Below are 14,556 nucleotides of genomic sequence, written 5' to 3'. Positions count from 1 at the left end.
GGACAAAAGGCATTCGGCGAACGAAGATTCCAACATGATTGGCTTGAGCATGATCACTGCAAGGTGCCTGATGATGCTCTTACGGTTTTACGGATAACTGAAGAATACCGATAGCGAGTGCATAGTAATGCAATGCTGTAATGGGCCTAATTATGGGCTGGTAGCTAATTACAGAAAAACCATTCAAGAAGAACATTCAAAAAGAACAAAAGAACATTGACATGATCAACGTTCTAGGTGCCCACTATATGATTCTCCATTCCACTGATTTCATCGGACTAGCCTCACAGCAATGCCGAAGGATCCGTCCACGTCGTCCAATCGCGGTGGACTGGACCTCCCCCCCAGAAGCTGCGGACTGAGAGGGTTGTTTCTCGACTGTTGTTGGGAGAGAGGGCTGGTCTCACGTTGACACTGCACTCTGGTGGAACGATCAGTCGGGCCGTTCTGTAAGCTTGTCCAAGCAAAGGGCCAATTGACCGTGCATGCATAATGCGAACTACTAGTACGTGGTATGTTTCATCAAGAAATGATGATGGTACAGAATATTCCTCGTGATTTAGTAGGTAGGCAACCTCCCTAAGTTAAGGTAGGTACCTAGGTACCTTAGGTAGACGCGCCTGCCTTTTTTGACCTCTCCGAATTCTGACTTTAAATCCCGACACGTCATCCACTCATTTAACCCCACGCGTCTGGACGCGACTTTTCGTGATCTCGAGAAGGACAGGCAAGAACGGTACACTACTGCCGAGCCAGAGGATACAATCGAATGCAACTACTGCGTCGGCCTATCTCTACTGCGGTGCAGGATCAAATCCCTGCCTTCTTTTCTCCTGTACGGCATATATTCATCTCGAGCGCCAGAGTTGGAAACTCAGCTCAAGGCCCTGCCTTGAGAACTCGTCGTTCTCTTCTCAGCCCTCTCCACCCACATCGCCATTATCGATCTCTGCGAACCAGATTTGCCCTTCTTGAATCGCAGACCGACCACATCATGCCGCAGGGAAGACAATCAACCCTTGGGTATGTTCCTTTCAATGTACTGTTGAGCCGATCCGAGCTGATAGAATAGCAAATTCCTTGGCCAGAAGGAAAACGCAACCAAGCCCAAATCTCAATCGACTCTTTCCTTCCAACAGAAGGCGGGATCAAAAGAAATAGCCTCCCACCCAGAAGTCGACCCACATGCCGAGAAAGGAAAGGAGTCTTCTCAAAACGGGGACGTGCAAGATGCTCGAAAGACTGCTGGCGCAGGCGTCCAAGATGATGATGCTTCCCCAGGCAGGAAACACAAGAGAGAGACTATGCAGAGTGGTAAGAGCGAGAGTGACTCAGACGATCAGCCTGTTGTGAAGAGGAGAAGACGAACATCTACGTCCAAAAATACCGTCTTCACTGAAAATGGGGATTCTTTACCACGGATGCAAACAAATGGTACAAGTGGCGAGGGAACGTCACCAGCCCATCCGGCGAAGAACAGGACACCTGAGCGTGAGGAGGTGCCTTCTCCCGATGAGGAAAAGGATGTTTCTGCATCAGAGGATGAGCCGCCCACCAGCGACGATGACACCCCGAAGGTCAAGATCAAGCAAGTGGCTAAGGTTCAAGCTACCATCAAAGCTTCGGGCAAGGACCCATATCCGGATTGGAAAGCTGGAGAGCCCGTCCCTTACGCAGCTCTATGTACCACATTTTCACTGATCGAGCTCACAACGAAACGTCTTCAGATCACAGCGTATTGCTCCGCTTTTATACAGCAAGTCCTTCGCTTAACGCCGCAGGATCTTCTTCCGACGGTGCAACTCATGCTCAACAAATTGGCAGCTGACTATGCTGGCATCGAGCTCGGGATTGGAGAGTCACTAATCATGAAGGCCATAGGGGAAAGCTCAGGTCGTTCACTATCAGTGATCAAAGCAGACCATCATAAGATTGGCGACCTGGGTCTCGTTGCAGCCAAGAGTAAATCCAAGCAGGGGCAGATGTTCAAACCAAAGCCACTGACTGTTCGTGGTGTTCACCAAGGATTGCTCGAAATTGCCAAAATGGAAGGACAGGGCTCCCAGGATCAGAAAGTCAGAGCCATTAATCGGTTGATGGCCTCTGCTGATGTGTCATCTGCCAGCAAAGCAGTGGATATCACTAAAGACAAGGGAGGTCCTTCAGAAGCAAAGTTCCTGGTCCGTTTCCTTGAAGGGAAACTGCGACTTGGCCTGGCCGAGAAGACGGTCATCGTTGCTTTAGCCCAGGCCGTTGTCACGCATGAGGTGGCAAAGAAGGGGAAAATACCCAGCACCGAGCAACTCGCGAAAGGAGAAGCTGTGCTTAAACAAGTCTACAGTGAGCTACCCTCTTATGAGGTCATCATTCCAGCAATGCTCGAACATGGTATCTTCAACTTGCACGACTCCTGTAAACTACAGCCCGGGGTTCCCCTGAAGCCGATGCTTGCCAAACCGACCAAGTCTATCACAGAAGTGCTCGACCGATTTGAGGGAAAAGACTTCACATGTGAGTATAAATACGACGGGGAACGGGCGCAGATCCATTATGTGGCTCCTGACTCGAAGACCGAGTTTCCTGCCGCACAGAACACCTTGGCCAAGGATCCCAAACATTTCAAAGGTCTTGCTGCGATCTTTTCAAGGAACTCGGAAGACCTTTCAAAAAAGTATCCAGACATCCTCGAGAAATTGGATACTTGGATCAAACCATCAACCAAGAGTTTCGTGTTGGACTGCGAAACTGTGGCCTGGGACCCGCAAAACAAGAAGGTGCTCCCCTTCCAGCAACTCATGACTCGCAAGCGGAAGGATGTGAAGACATCAGAGGTCACCGTCAAAGTGTGCGTCTTTGCCTTCGACCTACTTTTCTACAATGGCGAACCTCTTGTCAAGAAGAGTCTTCGCGAAAGACGTGATATTCTTCACAACGCCTTCACTCCGGTTGAAGGGGAGTTCTCGTTTGCCCAGTACGGTGATACTAGAGACATAGAGGAGATCCAGCACCTGTTGGACGAATCTGTGAAAGCATCGTGCGAAGGATTGATGGTGAAGATGCTCGACACAGGAGAGTCTGGCTATGAGCCCAGCAAACGCTCACGCAACTGGCTCAAAGTCAAGAAAGACTACCTCGCCGGCGTTGGCGACTCCCTAGACCTCGTTGTTCTGGGGGCCTACCACGGAAAAGGGAAGCGGACGTCCTGGTATGGCGCCTTCCTCCTTGGCGCATACAACGAGGATACCCAGAGTTTTGAGACTGTCTGCAACATTGGGACCGGCTTCTCAGAAGCAATTCTGGAAGAATTCTACAGGGACCTGTCTGAAATCGTCATTGACGGTCCCAAACCATTCTACTCTCATTCGACGGTGAAAAACGATCAGCCGGATGTGTGGTTTGAGGCTCGTCATGTGTGGGAGGTCAAGACCGCCGATCTCACTCTAAGCCCTCGGTATCGTGCCGCGATTGATGAAATGGGTGGGAAAAACGGGATCAGTCTGCGATTTCCTCGGTTCATCCAAAAAAGGGACGACAAAAAGCCCGAAGAGGCGACGACGACGAAGGCTATTGCGGAAATGTATCGTAAGCAAGAAGTTGTCGCGAAGGAGACACGGAGCAAGGGCGGCGTCGACGATGATTTTGAGTACTAGGATCGACTGGTTTCTGTAGGATGCCGGTCGAGGCAGTTGATGGCTGGACGGATAGGCCCGACTGCACTTTGGGGCTGTTCCGTGACTGCGTTGCTTCTATTACCCGCGTACGTGGTGGAACAAAAGACTGCATCTGGGTTGACGCAAGAAGTAAGGCTGGTACAAGACCCAGAGCAGTTGCTGTTGTTGAAATCCGGTTATGTTGTGGCAAGGCGAAGCATACATTGTGGCTCTGCGGCCTTTCCGCCTCAAGCCATTTCAGTCATTTTCAGGCATAGTATGCAATTCATTCTTGCAAAGTGTCAAGGGAACTTTAAGTCTAAAGTAAAAGCGGCATGATTGATTGTCAATCACGTGCCATTCCCCGGATCGCTCATTTCGAGTGACGTCCCCCTTGATTTAACGACAACTCAAAACATCATCTGACGCCCTCGATCGCAGTCTACAACTCCTACCCCTTCTATCCGTCAGCCAATATCGAGGCTACAGGCCAGTCGCCGTGGTGGTCAGGGTTCAGCCTCTTTCTTTCTGTCTGCCTAATTCCACAACCGTTCTTCATCTCCCGCATTTCTTCCGCAATCAGCTGGCGAGATGGATCTCGCTTATGATCACATAGCGGAAGAGTCCTTCACGCCAGCTGACCGTGCCACTACACCAACGCCTACCGCGCCATCAGGAATCACTGCAGGGGACGACGTAGCAACCCCCAAATCTGGCTCAGCTGCACCTCGACAGAACCTCCAAACGGAGTTTCAAGAAACATTCAAAGCCTTCTCCAGCTCTCCCTGGGGTGCGAAGCTGGGGGGCCTCTGGGGAAATGTCAGAAAACAAGGCGAGACTTACTATGAGGAAGCGAGGAAGGAGGCAGCCGAAGTAGCGAGCGAGGTGGAGGCTTTGAGGACGAAAGGTCTCATGGGCCTCGGGTTCGGCACAGACAAGGCCACAGGAGAGGATGGGCCATCTGAGTCACGGAGCACGGACTTGGACAACGGCAAATCGGGAGAGGAACAAGAACGGGATCTGCAGGAGACTGAAACATTCCTTGCTCGTTTCAAGACCGAGGCAGCGAAGAGATTGAAAGATGTACAGAAGGCGGAAGACGCAGCGGACGAAGCACTCTTACGATTTGGAACGAACATCAGGAACTTCTTGCGGGATGCAGTAGCAGTTAGCGCGCCTGATGAAGATGAGCTCCGCCATCGTCAGCCTGGTGAAGTGCTTTTCGAGAGCAAGGACCCCACTTCGGGGAAAAGGGTCATCCACACCAGCAGATTCGACGCCCAATTACACGTTATCCACACCACCTTGACAAGCTTTACTCAGGACCCTTCCGGCGCTGGTGGTCAATGGGACGATTTCAAGAGAGACTTCGATATCGAGAAGATGACGGCTCGGATTGCCGAAGACTTGAACAAGTATCGCGAGTTGAGAACTACAATGGAAATGGTTGTGCCGGAAACCGTGGAATACAAGGACTTCTGGACACGGTATTACTTTCTGCGGCACGTTGTTGAGGTGCAGGAAGAGAAGAGAAAAGAGCTCCTCCGAGGTACGCGGCCCGACGTGTAATAATGATGTTGTTGAACAAATGCTAACACATCTCCAATAGCGTCAGCCGATGACACGGAAGAAGTTGGATGGGACGAGGAATCTGAGGATGAGCAAGGATCCGCTTCTACGCCTCAAGTCCAGCAGACACAAGACCCACCACCGCCAAAAGTCCTCGTGGCCCAAAACACAAACGACTCCTCGACCACAGTACATCAGACAGTGGCGGGCACAGACGAGAGCTCTCTGAAGCCCGAGACCCCAGGCCGAAGATCGCATGATGAGAAATCGGTGGCAGACAGTGATGCTAGCTACGATCTCGTTAGTGGGGCCACGAGCCGCGCCCCGGGTAGCCCGAAAGACGATGCAGTCAAATCACCGACGAAGATAGATGAAAGTGATGAGGAGGACTGGGAGTGATTTTGTATGTTATGTTGTTGGATTACAGGGGTGTAATAGGGCTGAGGGAGAATTGATACCCCATGTGGAGTCTGTTAGAGGGGTTCTCTAGATACGATGATCGGTTGATCGGAGTTTAAGCAGCACTACGTACAAGTGACAGGATAGCAGGCGTTACTTACATACGATTCAGCATGGTTCATTTTTAAATCTTCCCCTAGTTGGCCCCGTGTTTCTCATCATCTCTTAATGTCCGATATCTGGCATCAGCTACTCGCAGACTGGGGGAGTCACAGCACTCTCTCTCGAAAAGGTAAATTCAAGGTTGATAGCCAGCTTACCCATTTCAGGACACAGGTGACGCAGCCCTAGGGTCACCTGAGGCCTCCCTAGCCGCGCGAGCCAGAAGCCAGATGAGTAAGCAGTGCTACCTTTCTGCCGGAACCTTGGGTGAAATGGATCGACGTAGATATTTTTTCATTCATGGTTGTTGTATGCAAGCCCCGTTCCATATGGGTAAATCAAAATGATATTGCCGTGACCGGCTTACTCATCGTTCATTGGTCAGTGTGCAAAAGTCCAATTCCGGGCGAGCTTCATATATCCATATCCCCTTTGGGAAGGTCTTCACTCCGATATGACCGATAGCTCCCCACGGGTGGAGTAGGTGGGGTTTGCCGGGGGGATACTGTCGGTTCCTCTCCTGATACTCATACATTAGGTAGGTGCTCAACACACCACGGAGATATTCAGAGATCGCAACAAGGAGGCAAGTGGATGCACTCGTACGGAATTGAATCACTCGTACAATCCCCGCGACGGCCCTCGTCACCATCCGTTGTGACCCGTTACTTATAACGAGTCCGAATGCTCCTCCTGTGCGTCTAGTTGTAACCTGTGCAGAACAGACCGTTGTCAGACAAACTTTGGCTTAGCTCATTCAACACCACTTAATTTCTAGATTGATAGCAAACATGGCGACTCGACCTCTCGTTACTCTGGTCACCGGGGCCTCCAGTGGCTTCGGCGCGTTGTCGGTGCGAGCCCTGGCAAAGTCTGGCAACATCGTCTACGCCGGCTTTCTTCAGCCAAACAATGACAAGACGACGGTGTACAAGGACGCGGCGACCTTCGCCGAGAAAAACAGCTGCCAACTTCGAGGCATCGAGCTCAATGTTGTCAAGGAGGACTCGATCAAGAAGGCCGTCAACCAGATCATGGCGGACCAAGGACGCATTGACGTTGTCGTCCATAACGCAGGTGAGTCGATTCTGTCGAGAGGAATTCTCCTTTGGAACAACCTTATTCAACCACGCTTCAGGACACATGAATTATGGGCCTGCCGAGTCCTTCACGCCCGAGCAATTCTTGGAGATGTACGAAGTCAACTGTCTGTCTTGTCACCGCATCAACCGAGTCGTCCTGCCTCACATGAGAAAGGCCGGGCGAGGGCTTCTGGTCTGGGTGTCATCCGGCAGCGCCCACGGCCCAAGCTCACCGTTTATGGCGCCGTATTTCGCAGCCAAGGCGGCGCAAGACTCGCTTGCCCAAACCTACGCGGTGGAATTGACCCAATTCGGTATCGAGACGTCCATTGTCGTCCCAGGCGTCTTCACGCGAGGCACCAGCCATTTCACCACGGCCATGAAGCCCGGCGACCCGGCCGTGGAGAAGGAATACTTGGAGGGACCGTTGAAAGGCTGGGATCGGATCAATCTGGAGGGCCATGATAAGGTGGTGTCCCCCGACGCCGATCCAGCGGCTGTGGCCGAGGCTGTGCGTCGCATCGTCGACACTGAACATGGCAAGAGACCGTTCAGAGTCCACGTCGAGTTTGATGGAGGCGGCGCGACCATTGTCAATGGAGTGCGCGACCTCGTGCGGAAGACGTTCTTGACCAGCTTGGGTCTTGCAGACTTGCTCAAGGTCAAGGTACGATAGATGGGCACCCGGCCTGATAAGCCGTGGTCTCAAGATGGGGGTAGATGAGTGGGAGCTGTGCTCTCCGAAGTGTCGATGATATTTTCGTAGACAAAACTGGAATTTGGCTTGACGTGCATCGCGTCTTAGATATCGTATAAGACTTACCTAATTGTGCTGTGACGTGATGACTACCAGGTATGTAGTTAACTAAGGTATGTAGGCAGAAGGAAAGGTACATTATATACCCCTCCTAGTTACTACACGGCGAGACGGCGAGACGGCATTCCGATTGTTGTACTTTGCCAAGGCGACTGACTACGCGTGACGCGTGACACTTTAAATTGACCTCGCGTCCCCTCTCGACTTCAGCTTTAAAGCTCCAACCTCCAAACCCCAACTTCCCTCCTCTTCTTCTCTTCTCTTCCTCTTCTCTTCTCACAGGTTATGAGCCCAGCAACCTCACCTCCTTCTCTAGATACTCTTCCGCCCTCCTTGCTCCTTGCTTGCCCTCACCACACGTGCCCACCTCCTTTGCCTGTCTTTGTCTTTCTTTTGTTGCGAAATCATGGGGCTTGATCCAGTAGACGTCATGGTCCCCATGTACATGGCGTCACGAGTCGAGAGTACGAGGCATCCGAAGCATCGACCCAGTCCGGATTTGTGTCGGGAGAGTGGCTGAACAGGTGAACAATCTCGAGGATTTCCAAGGGACTCAATGACCTTGAGCATTCTATAGGTCCCTCGGCATTGCAGACCTGGCAGATGTGGCCCCCTGGCCCGCTCACATGGGAAGAAGAAGGATATACTCCGTCTCTCACAAGTACCAAAGAGGAAGCCTGGCTTGCGAAACACATGGAGCCGGGGCCGGCGTCATGGGTATACACACTTGGCCCCCCTTGTGGCGTACGCCCGATTCTACGACCAGGTCCCCCGCGTGGGATGCCGTGAGTGGTGCGGCAGTTTGGCAGTGATTGCATGTTCCCTCTGCTGCCATGGCAGTTGGTCCAGTGTCACGAAGAACCGTTGCTGACTACAGGGCCCGCGTCCATGTGGAGCCTGAGCACTTTTCACAGAATGTCCAAAATTACGCAGAAGGTCGAAGACTCGGCGGGTAGACGGGGTTATGCCGTACCTTGCCATCGTGCAGGTAGGGGAGCTCCGTTTGCGCATGTGGTCCACGTACGCATGCGTAGGCCTGCGCCGGCAAGGCGCGCGGGCCATCCGGCCACGAACCAGCTTGGAGACACTTCGAGCTGGACTGTGGACGATAGCCTTGGAAGTGCGCCTTGAATCGCAGGTTTTACCATGTGCGAGCACGACCCGACGCAAGAAAGTTTATGATGAATCGACGAGTTTCAGAAGATATGACCGGGCCTGGCCAGCACGGGGGGTCTTCGCTCGTTTCATACAAGAAGATTGGTGTCGCCGCCCTCTTGGGAACTGCTCATTGGGGTGTGCGCATCAACAGATAACTTCGGTTGGGGTTACACCCAATCGAAAACCCCAACTTTGGATACCAAATTCGGAGATTCTCGACTTCTTTTCGGCATCAAAGCCTCACGGCCTGGATGTGCTCGTGTACCCTCATTGAACTGCTGGCTTGAGGTTCCTTGGCGCTCACGGCTTGCAGCTCGGACGGCAACAGCTCATTCGGTTGTGGACCGGTATTATCAGGGGACGCTCTGTACATGCCGGCCCATATCGTTTGACATCCGCCTTGCAAAGTTGTGCAGGTCCTTGGTAACATCGTCAGCCAGTTGATGCAGGAACGAGGTCACGGGTCTGGTTTGTTGCCGGAGAGGGGACGAGAATCTTCCAGTACACATACATGAACAGTGCCATCTTGTGCGAGAGCACAGAGACATATTGTTGAAGAAACCTGCCGCATCTGACCAGATGACGGTAGCGTGTTGAATTACCCAAACGCCGTGAGCCTGATCAGCCATCGGTTTGGATGAAATTGGTCCTGCACGGCGATTCCAGGGCACTGGCAGCTGGGAACTCGAATGTCCATTTGCAGACGAGACAGCGCTGTGCCCTGGGTGTCGAATCCGGCAGAGACAAAGAAAACACCCGAGCTCAGAGTACTTGATCAGTACCGAGCTTGGGAGTTGCATTGAATACAACTGCTTGCACTGCAGGGCAAGGCAGAGAGAAAAGCCCACATGTACCATTGAGTGCGGTGGAGCGGAATCAAGTTGGCATTCGAGACCGTCCCGACCTTCGGGCAAGGATCCGATGCTGAACCAAACAAATATGTCAAAGTGGCCAGTCACCCCCCAACGCTCCCAGTCCAAATAACAGCAAAACCGCTCTTGCATCCGATGTATGTATGCATTGCTTATGCACATACCTGGGAAAATGAGAGTGAGATTTGGATTCTGGGAGTTGGAAGGGAGGGTTAGATTGAAGATCCACATTGAAACTATTCTTTATAGCTATCTCATCTGGGATGCGCTTTCATTATCGTTTTTATTATCGATATGTCCAGGACGACCAAGCAAACAACTCAGACGAAGTACTTGGACTCGACACGGACACGAACAGGCATCCTACCTAAACAATCAATTATCGATACGGGACCCGATGCGCTGTCAAATTCTCCCCCGTACGGACTTTCGAACAGATCGACTATGAACAAGCTCAAGCTTACAACAATTTTTTGAGGCTGTTGTCCTACTCGCGCCGCGAGGACTCTTTCGGCTTCAGCGTTACTGGACACGTCAATCATAGTCCACACCCACTGCATGCTTGTCGATGCAGCACTTCCACACGCCCAGTGTCGTTTCGCCATACCCTAGTCATCCAGCCAGCGCGCTCATATCACCCTCGAATCCGTCTATCGACTTCCCCCACAAGACTGACCACTGGTCTTGGGTGATAGCCCTGGACTTGAGCTGGATGAGCAAGAGCTAGCCTGACCCGATTTCTACCGTTGTGTTGAAACACACAAGGCATTGGACCTGCTGAGTCGACGATTGCGTGTGGTTCGTGCGGTCGAATCAAACTTCAGAACCATGCTTCAGGATCCGGACAGTCCTGTTTGTTGAACTGTCCAGTTGTTTCATGTGCATCAGGCCAATTCCTGATGCCGTTTACTCTTTTTCATCATGAGAAGTTGCCTTGTGTAGGCTCATGGAGAAGAAGCTTGTTGGATGCTTTTGCAAGCTCTGATCTGATCTATGTCGTTTGATATCAGCTATCATTGGCGAGGAAAAGCTCTACGTTGTAACATGCTCGTAGCAGCCCTCTATTCCTCCTCCATCATCTCTCCCCTTGATCCATCTATGCAGCACGGATTGATGACCCACGGCATGGAGCAAAACATCGTCTGCTATACAAGGGCTCCGTTGCGCCCATTCCGACTGTTCTTCTTCCTCATCATCGACAATGTTTTCTGCATGCATTGGTTTTTCCACCACTCTTTGAACCTGTCCATCACCTTACGCTTTTTGTATACGCAGTCCGTCAGCGGAACCGTGTCCCCCAATGGCGACTGAGGGCAGTCGAAGGATCTCTGACCCTTCATTTGGCATGAGTGGCTCATCTTCAGATCGTTGACATGATGTTCACCACCATGTTTGACTCCTAACACTCCAGACGATCTTGTCAACCCGCTCCGCAAGCTGTGGAGATCGAATCGTTTCTTGGTTTGGAATTTCGACGTTTGGACTGAGCTATCATCACAGAAGAAGCTTTGTACGTGACGCAATTGCGGCCGGGCTGTTTCAGGCGGCTCGGGGAATGGGAGACTGAGATTGAGGTCGGAAGACATCAAGGGTGGGCCAAATTCTGGATGCGCGAGCTGCGGCACCGGGCCCAGTCGAGGTGTCTGGGAGCTCATCCGTGTGCTGTTCATGGGCTCGATCACACTAACATTGCTGCGATGTGAGCGTACGGTGCGGACTGATGCCTTCCGAACAATATCGATTCCTCTTTTGACCGGTTCAGGCATGGAAGCTAACATGCTAGTCCACCTTTTGGGGATGGACTTGGAAACCGGCAGACTCGCTGAGAGAACAGTAGTAGGGGCATGCACAATGACCGACTCGGCACTCAGTTCAGCATATCCCATCACTGGTGACTTGGGGCTAAGGCCTTCAGGCGAGTCCTCAGTAGTCCAATCCTCGTCGCGTTCATGATCTTGCAACCCCTGTTCAACAGAAATGATTTTCGTGAGTTGCCCCAGGCTGTTGGATCTTCGTTTGGTTTTCAACATGATTCGCATCCGCCTTCTTTGATGCGACGCTTGCCTTGCTAGGATGTCGCTTTTAGATCTGCGGTGTGTGATGAACATTTGAGGTTGCCGCGGTAGCTCACCATGCGGACAGCCCTTGCTGGGTTCTGATAGGCTTGCACCGAGGTCTGAAAGACGTCTGATTTTGAACTTTGTTTGGGGAGGGTCCGAATCGATGTCGCCCATGTCCCCCGATGTCAAGGAGGTTTTGGTCGCCGACTGGGCCGATGTCAGCCCACTCGAAGAAGGAAGTGTGTGCCAGCCCAAGGAGAGCTGTCTATCCGTCGTCGCCGTCGAAGTTAGGTCTCCTTTCAACAATCCGCGTAGATCTTCATGGGTCGTAACAGGAGACACTCTTGAGTCCATGCTCGCAAACAGACGTCGCGGCATCAGCCTACGCCTCTCTGAACTGGCTAGGCTTGAATGGCGATAAGAGCTTGAAGTTGCCGGTCTCAGCTTGGCTTGAGTCTGCAACTCTTTGACGATCGAAGATATCTTTATAGTGCTATCAGCACTGCTACAACCGGCGACGTCAGAACGTCCCGAGTCGCTTTGCATCTCAAACCGACTGAATCCATCCTCATCCAGGCCGAGGCATTCAATATGTCTGTCTAGGAGTGATTCGACGGTCGACTTGTCATGAATGGTGATGTGACTGTCGCCAAAATTGACATCCGAGTGGGCATGAGTGATAACCGATTGTCTCTGCTGCATGTGCTCAGGAGGTCCTTCCGCGGCAGCTTCCAGAGCTAGCTCAACGAGTGAGACTGATTGAGGATCCTGTATTTCCGGCCGCTCTTCCACTACGTTGAGTTTCGAGGGCGTCTGACCATGAAACAACGGAATGGTCCGCTCAGCAGAATAAGTGTCCTGAAGTTCGAGTATACGACTGAACCTCTTCTGGCTCTGTGATGACATTGGGCGTTGAGGCATTGGTGACAATATTTCGAGGGTGTCCCTGGGCGGAACATCTCCAGAAGTCTTAGGCCGTTCTCGAGCTCCGGCGCCGTCTGAGACCAAAGAAAGTGGCCTGAAGGTGAATGATGGTAGTTCCCACTGAGAGTTGATGGGGGTGTCAAGCCCCCTGCTCCTTTGTCGATTCTCGGTCTCGTGCTGGTCATCGTAGTCCAGGAGCTGGGAAATGGATTGGTCAGAAGCTCTTTGATCGAAGACTGGCGAATGGACGCGGGCAGCAAGGGATGTGAGATCTCGTGGGCTTCGACTCGCATTCGGAAAGAATGCACTTGATTGCGTCGAACCACAAGTTCGCCGGGAGGCTGTTGAAGTGCGAGGATGGTCTTTATCACCCCTTGACGGTTTGCTCGAAAACTCCTGCAAAGGCACTGCCGCGACATCGACGGCCTGATCCTTCTAATCCGTCAGCAACGTGGACGCATATCCCACAAACGGGTCACATCCACTGCATGAGAAGGGGAATATCACCTTTTGCAATGTACTATTGCTTCTCATGGGAGTGGTGGCCGCAGCTAAGCTGGAAATCCGCCTCGGGATCACTCCACCGTAGCTATACTTCGACTGTTCACTTGAGCGACGGTTGTGTGTAGTCGGTAGTTCAGCTGGCTGGAACCTTGATCCTTGCATGATTCCAAACGGAGATTGTGCGTGGCGACGGTCCGGGGATGGTTGGTTTCCCGAGGTAGGCTGATCTTGATTGACGGGCAACTCGGCGGGAGGAGGTCCCACAGGATGCTGAAGGCTCTCTTCATCCCAAAACAACTCGGAGTAATCGTAGTAGTGAGGAGTGGTGGACTCTGTTGGAGACTTTGGTAATCCTCTGAACGAGCTGGCGCTATGATTCCAGGGTACTCGGAAATTTTGAAGCGAGTTGGACATAGGCGTAGTTGTCCTGTACGGAGGGCATGCTGTGACGCCCGCATGGGTCATAGCAGAAATTGCTGGCGATGGCAGTCGACCGAATGAAGAGTACGAGTTGTTCAACTCAGGGCGATAACCAGGCAAGCCCGGACGCATTGGGAACAGAGATTGTGGGGATGATGCAACGGTCCCAATGCTACCTGCTCGATGATAGCCGCGCCTCTGTCCGTATCGGTATGGTTGTATCTCGCTGAAAGCTGGCGATGAGGCCCGCTGGCCATGTCTTCGCATATGCCCCGGCTGTATCAGAGGCGAGCTTGAACGTAGGCTCTGGAAGTCCCTCTGACTTCGTAAGGTAATGAGAGACCTGTGGCTATAGAGGCCGCGTGGGCCAACGGCGGGACCAGCCAAACCTTGAATGCCTTGAGGTCGGTGGCGGTGACCAGCTCTTTTAGGTCTAAAACCCGAGTGCTGAGAAGCGGCGTTCGAGTCTATGGTCTCCCTCCCTGATAGGCCAGAGGAGGATGGCATAGGCCTTAAACCGTGGCGCCGATGGGAGCGTCTCCTCCATGGAGATCTTTGATGACGCAGCTGAGAGGCAAAGGAGGTATCAAAGGAGCCGGACCGGCGCCTGGTCGATTGCACTCGGGACCCGACGCGAGGAATTCGAGATGGCCGAACAGCAAAGGGCCCGCTATCACCTAGTTCGGTCGTCGTTTTCAGCATGCTCTGAACCGCACTCGAACGCAAAGAGGTAGCGGATGGCCCAGGGCCGACATTGTCTGCCTTGGTGTCAACAGATGAGACATCTTTCCGCTGCACATTGGGATGGATATCTTCCAGAGGCATCACGAACTGATATGGTCCATGCCGGAGGGTCTGGGAGGGAATGGATCAGGGACAGAGAGAACCTCCTTGTGATGTCGACGAACAGGACGGTGTGAGTGGAAACGAAGGCGCAGG

At 52.4% G+C, this 14,556-nt stretch overlaps 4 protein-coding genes across 4 annotated transcripts; 3 read left to right on the top strand and 1 right to left on the bottom strand.

Annotated features, from left to right (window-relative positions):
• Positions 1 to 994: 994 nt before the first annotated feature.
• On the top strand, positions 995 to 3,650 carry A1O1_04010 (DNA ligase 1; the record flags this gene model as incomplete). The annotated part of the gene is made up of 2 exons (XM_007724908.1): positions 995 to 1,023; positions 1,073 to 3,650. 2 exons carry the CDS (start codon positions 995 to 997, stop codon positions 3,648 to 3,650), a joined length of 2,607 nt encoding a protein of 868 aa, XP_007723098.1.
• Positions 3,651 to 4,241: 591 nt separating this feature from the next.
• On the top strand, positions 4,242 to 5,618 carry A1O1_04009 (uncharacterized protein; the record flags this gene model as incomplete). The annotated part of the gene is made up of 2 exons (XM_007724907.1): positions 4,242 to 5,199; positions 5,260 to 5,618. 2 exons carry the CDS (start codon positions 4,242 to 4,244, stop codon positions 5,616 to 5,618), a joined length of 1,317 nt encoding a protein of 438 aa, XP_007723097.1.
• A 953-nt stretch (positions 5,619 to 6,571) lies between these two features.
• A1O1_04008 (estradiol 17beta-dehydrogenase) lies at positions 6,572 to 7,538 on the top strand (the record flags this gene model as incomplete). The annotated part of the gene is made up of 2 exons (XM_007724906.1): positions 6,572 to 6,857; positions 6,919 to 7,538. The coding sequence occupies 2 exons, from the start codon at positions 6,572 to 6,574 to the stop codon at positions 7,536 to 7,538; spliced, it is 906 nt and encodes a 301-aa protein (XP_007723096.1).
• Positions 7,539 to 10,854: 3,316 nt separating this feature from the next.
• A1O1_04007 (uncharacterized protein) lies at positions 10,855 to 13,611 on the bottom strand (the record flags this gene model as incomplete). The annotated part of the gene is made up of 2 exons (XM_007724905.1): positions 10,855 to 13,125; positions 13,201 to 13,611. The coding sequence occupies 2 exons, from the start codon at positions 13,609 to 13,611 to the stop codon at positions 10,855 to 10,857; spliced, it is 2,682 nt and encodes an 893-aa protein (XP_007723095.1).
• Between the last annotated feature and the right edge of the window lie 945 nt (positions 13,612 to 14,556).

The sequence above is a fragment of the Capronia coronata genome (assembly GCF_000585585.1).
Source record: "Capronia coronata CBS 617.96 chromosome Unknown acBCG-supercont1.3, whole genome shotgun sequence".
In the NCBI taxonomy this organism is placed as follows: Eukaryota; Fungi; Ascomycota; class Eurotiomycetes; order Chaetothyriales; family Herpotrichiellaceae; genus Capronia; species Capronia coronata.
Note: the sequence above shows the minus strand (reverse complement) of the source record. Positions and strands in the feature narration are given on the sequence as shown.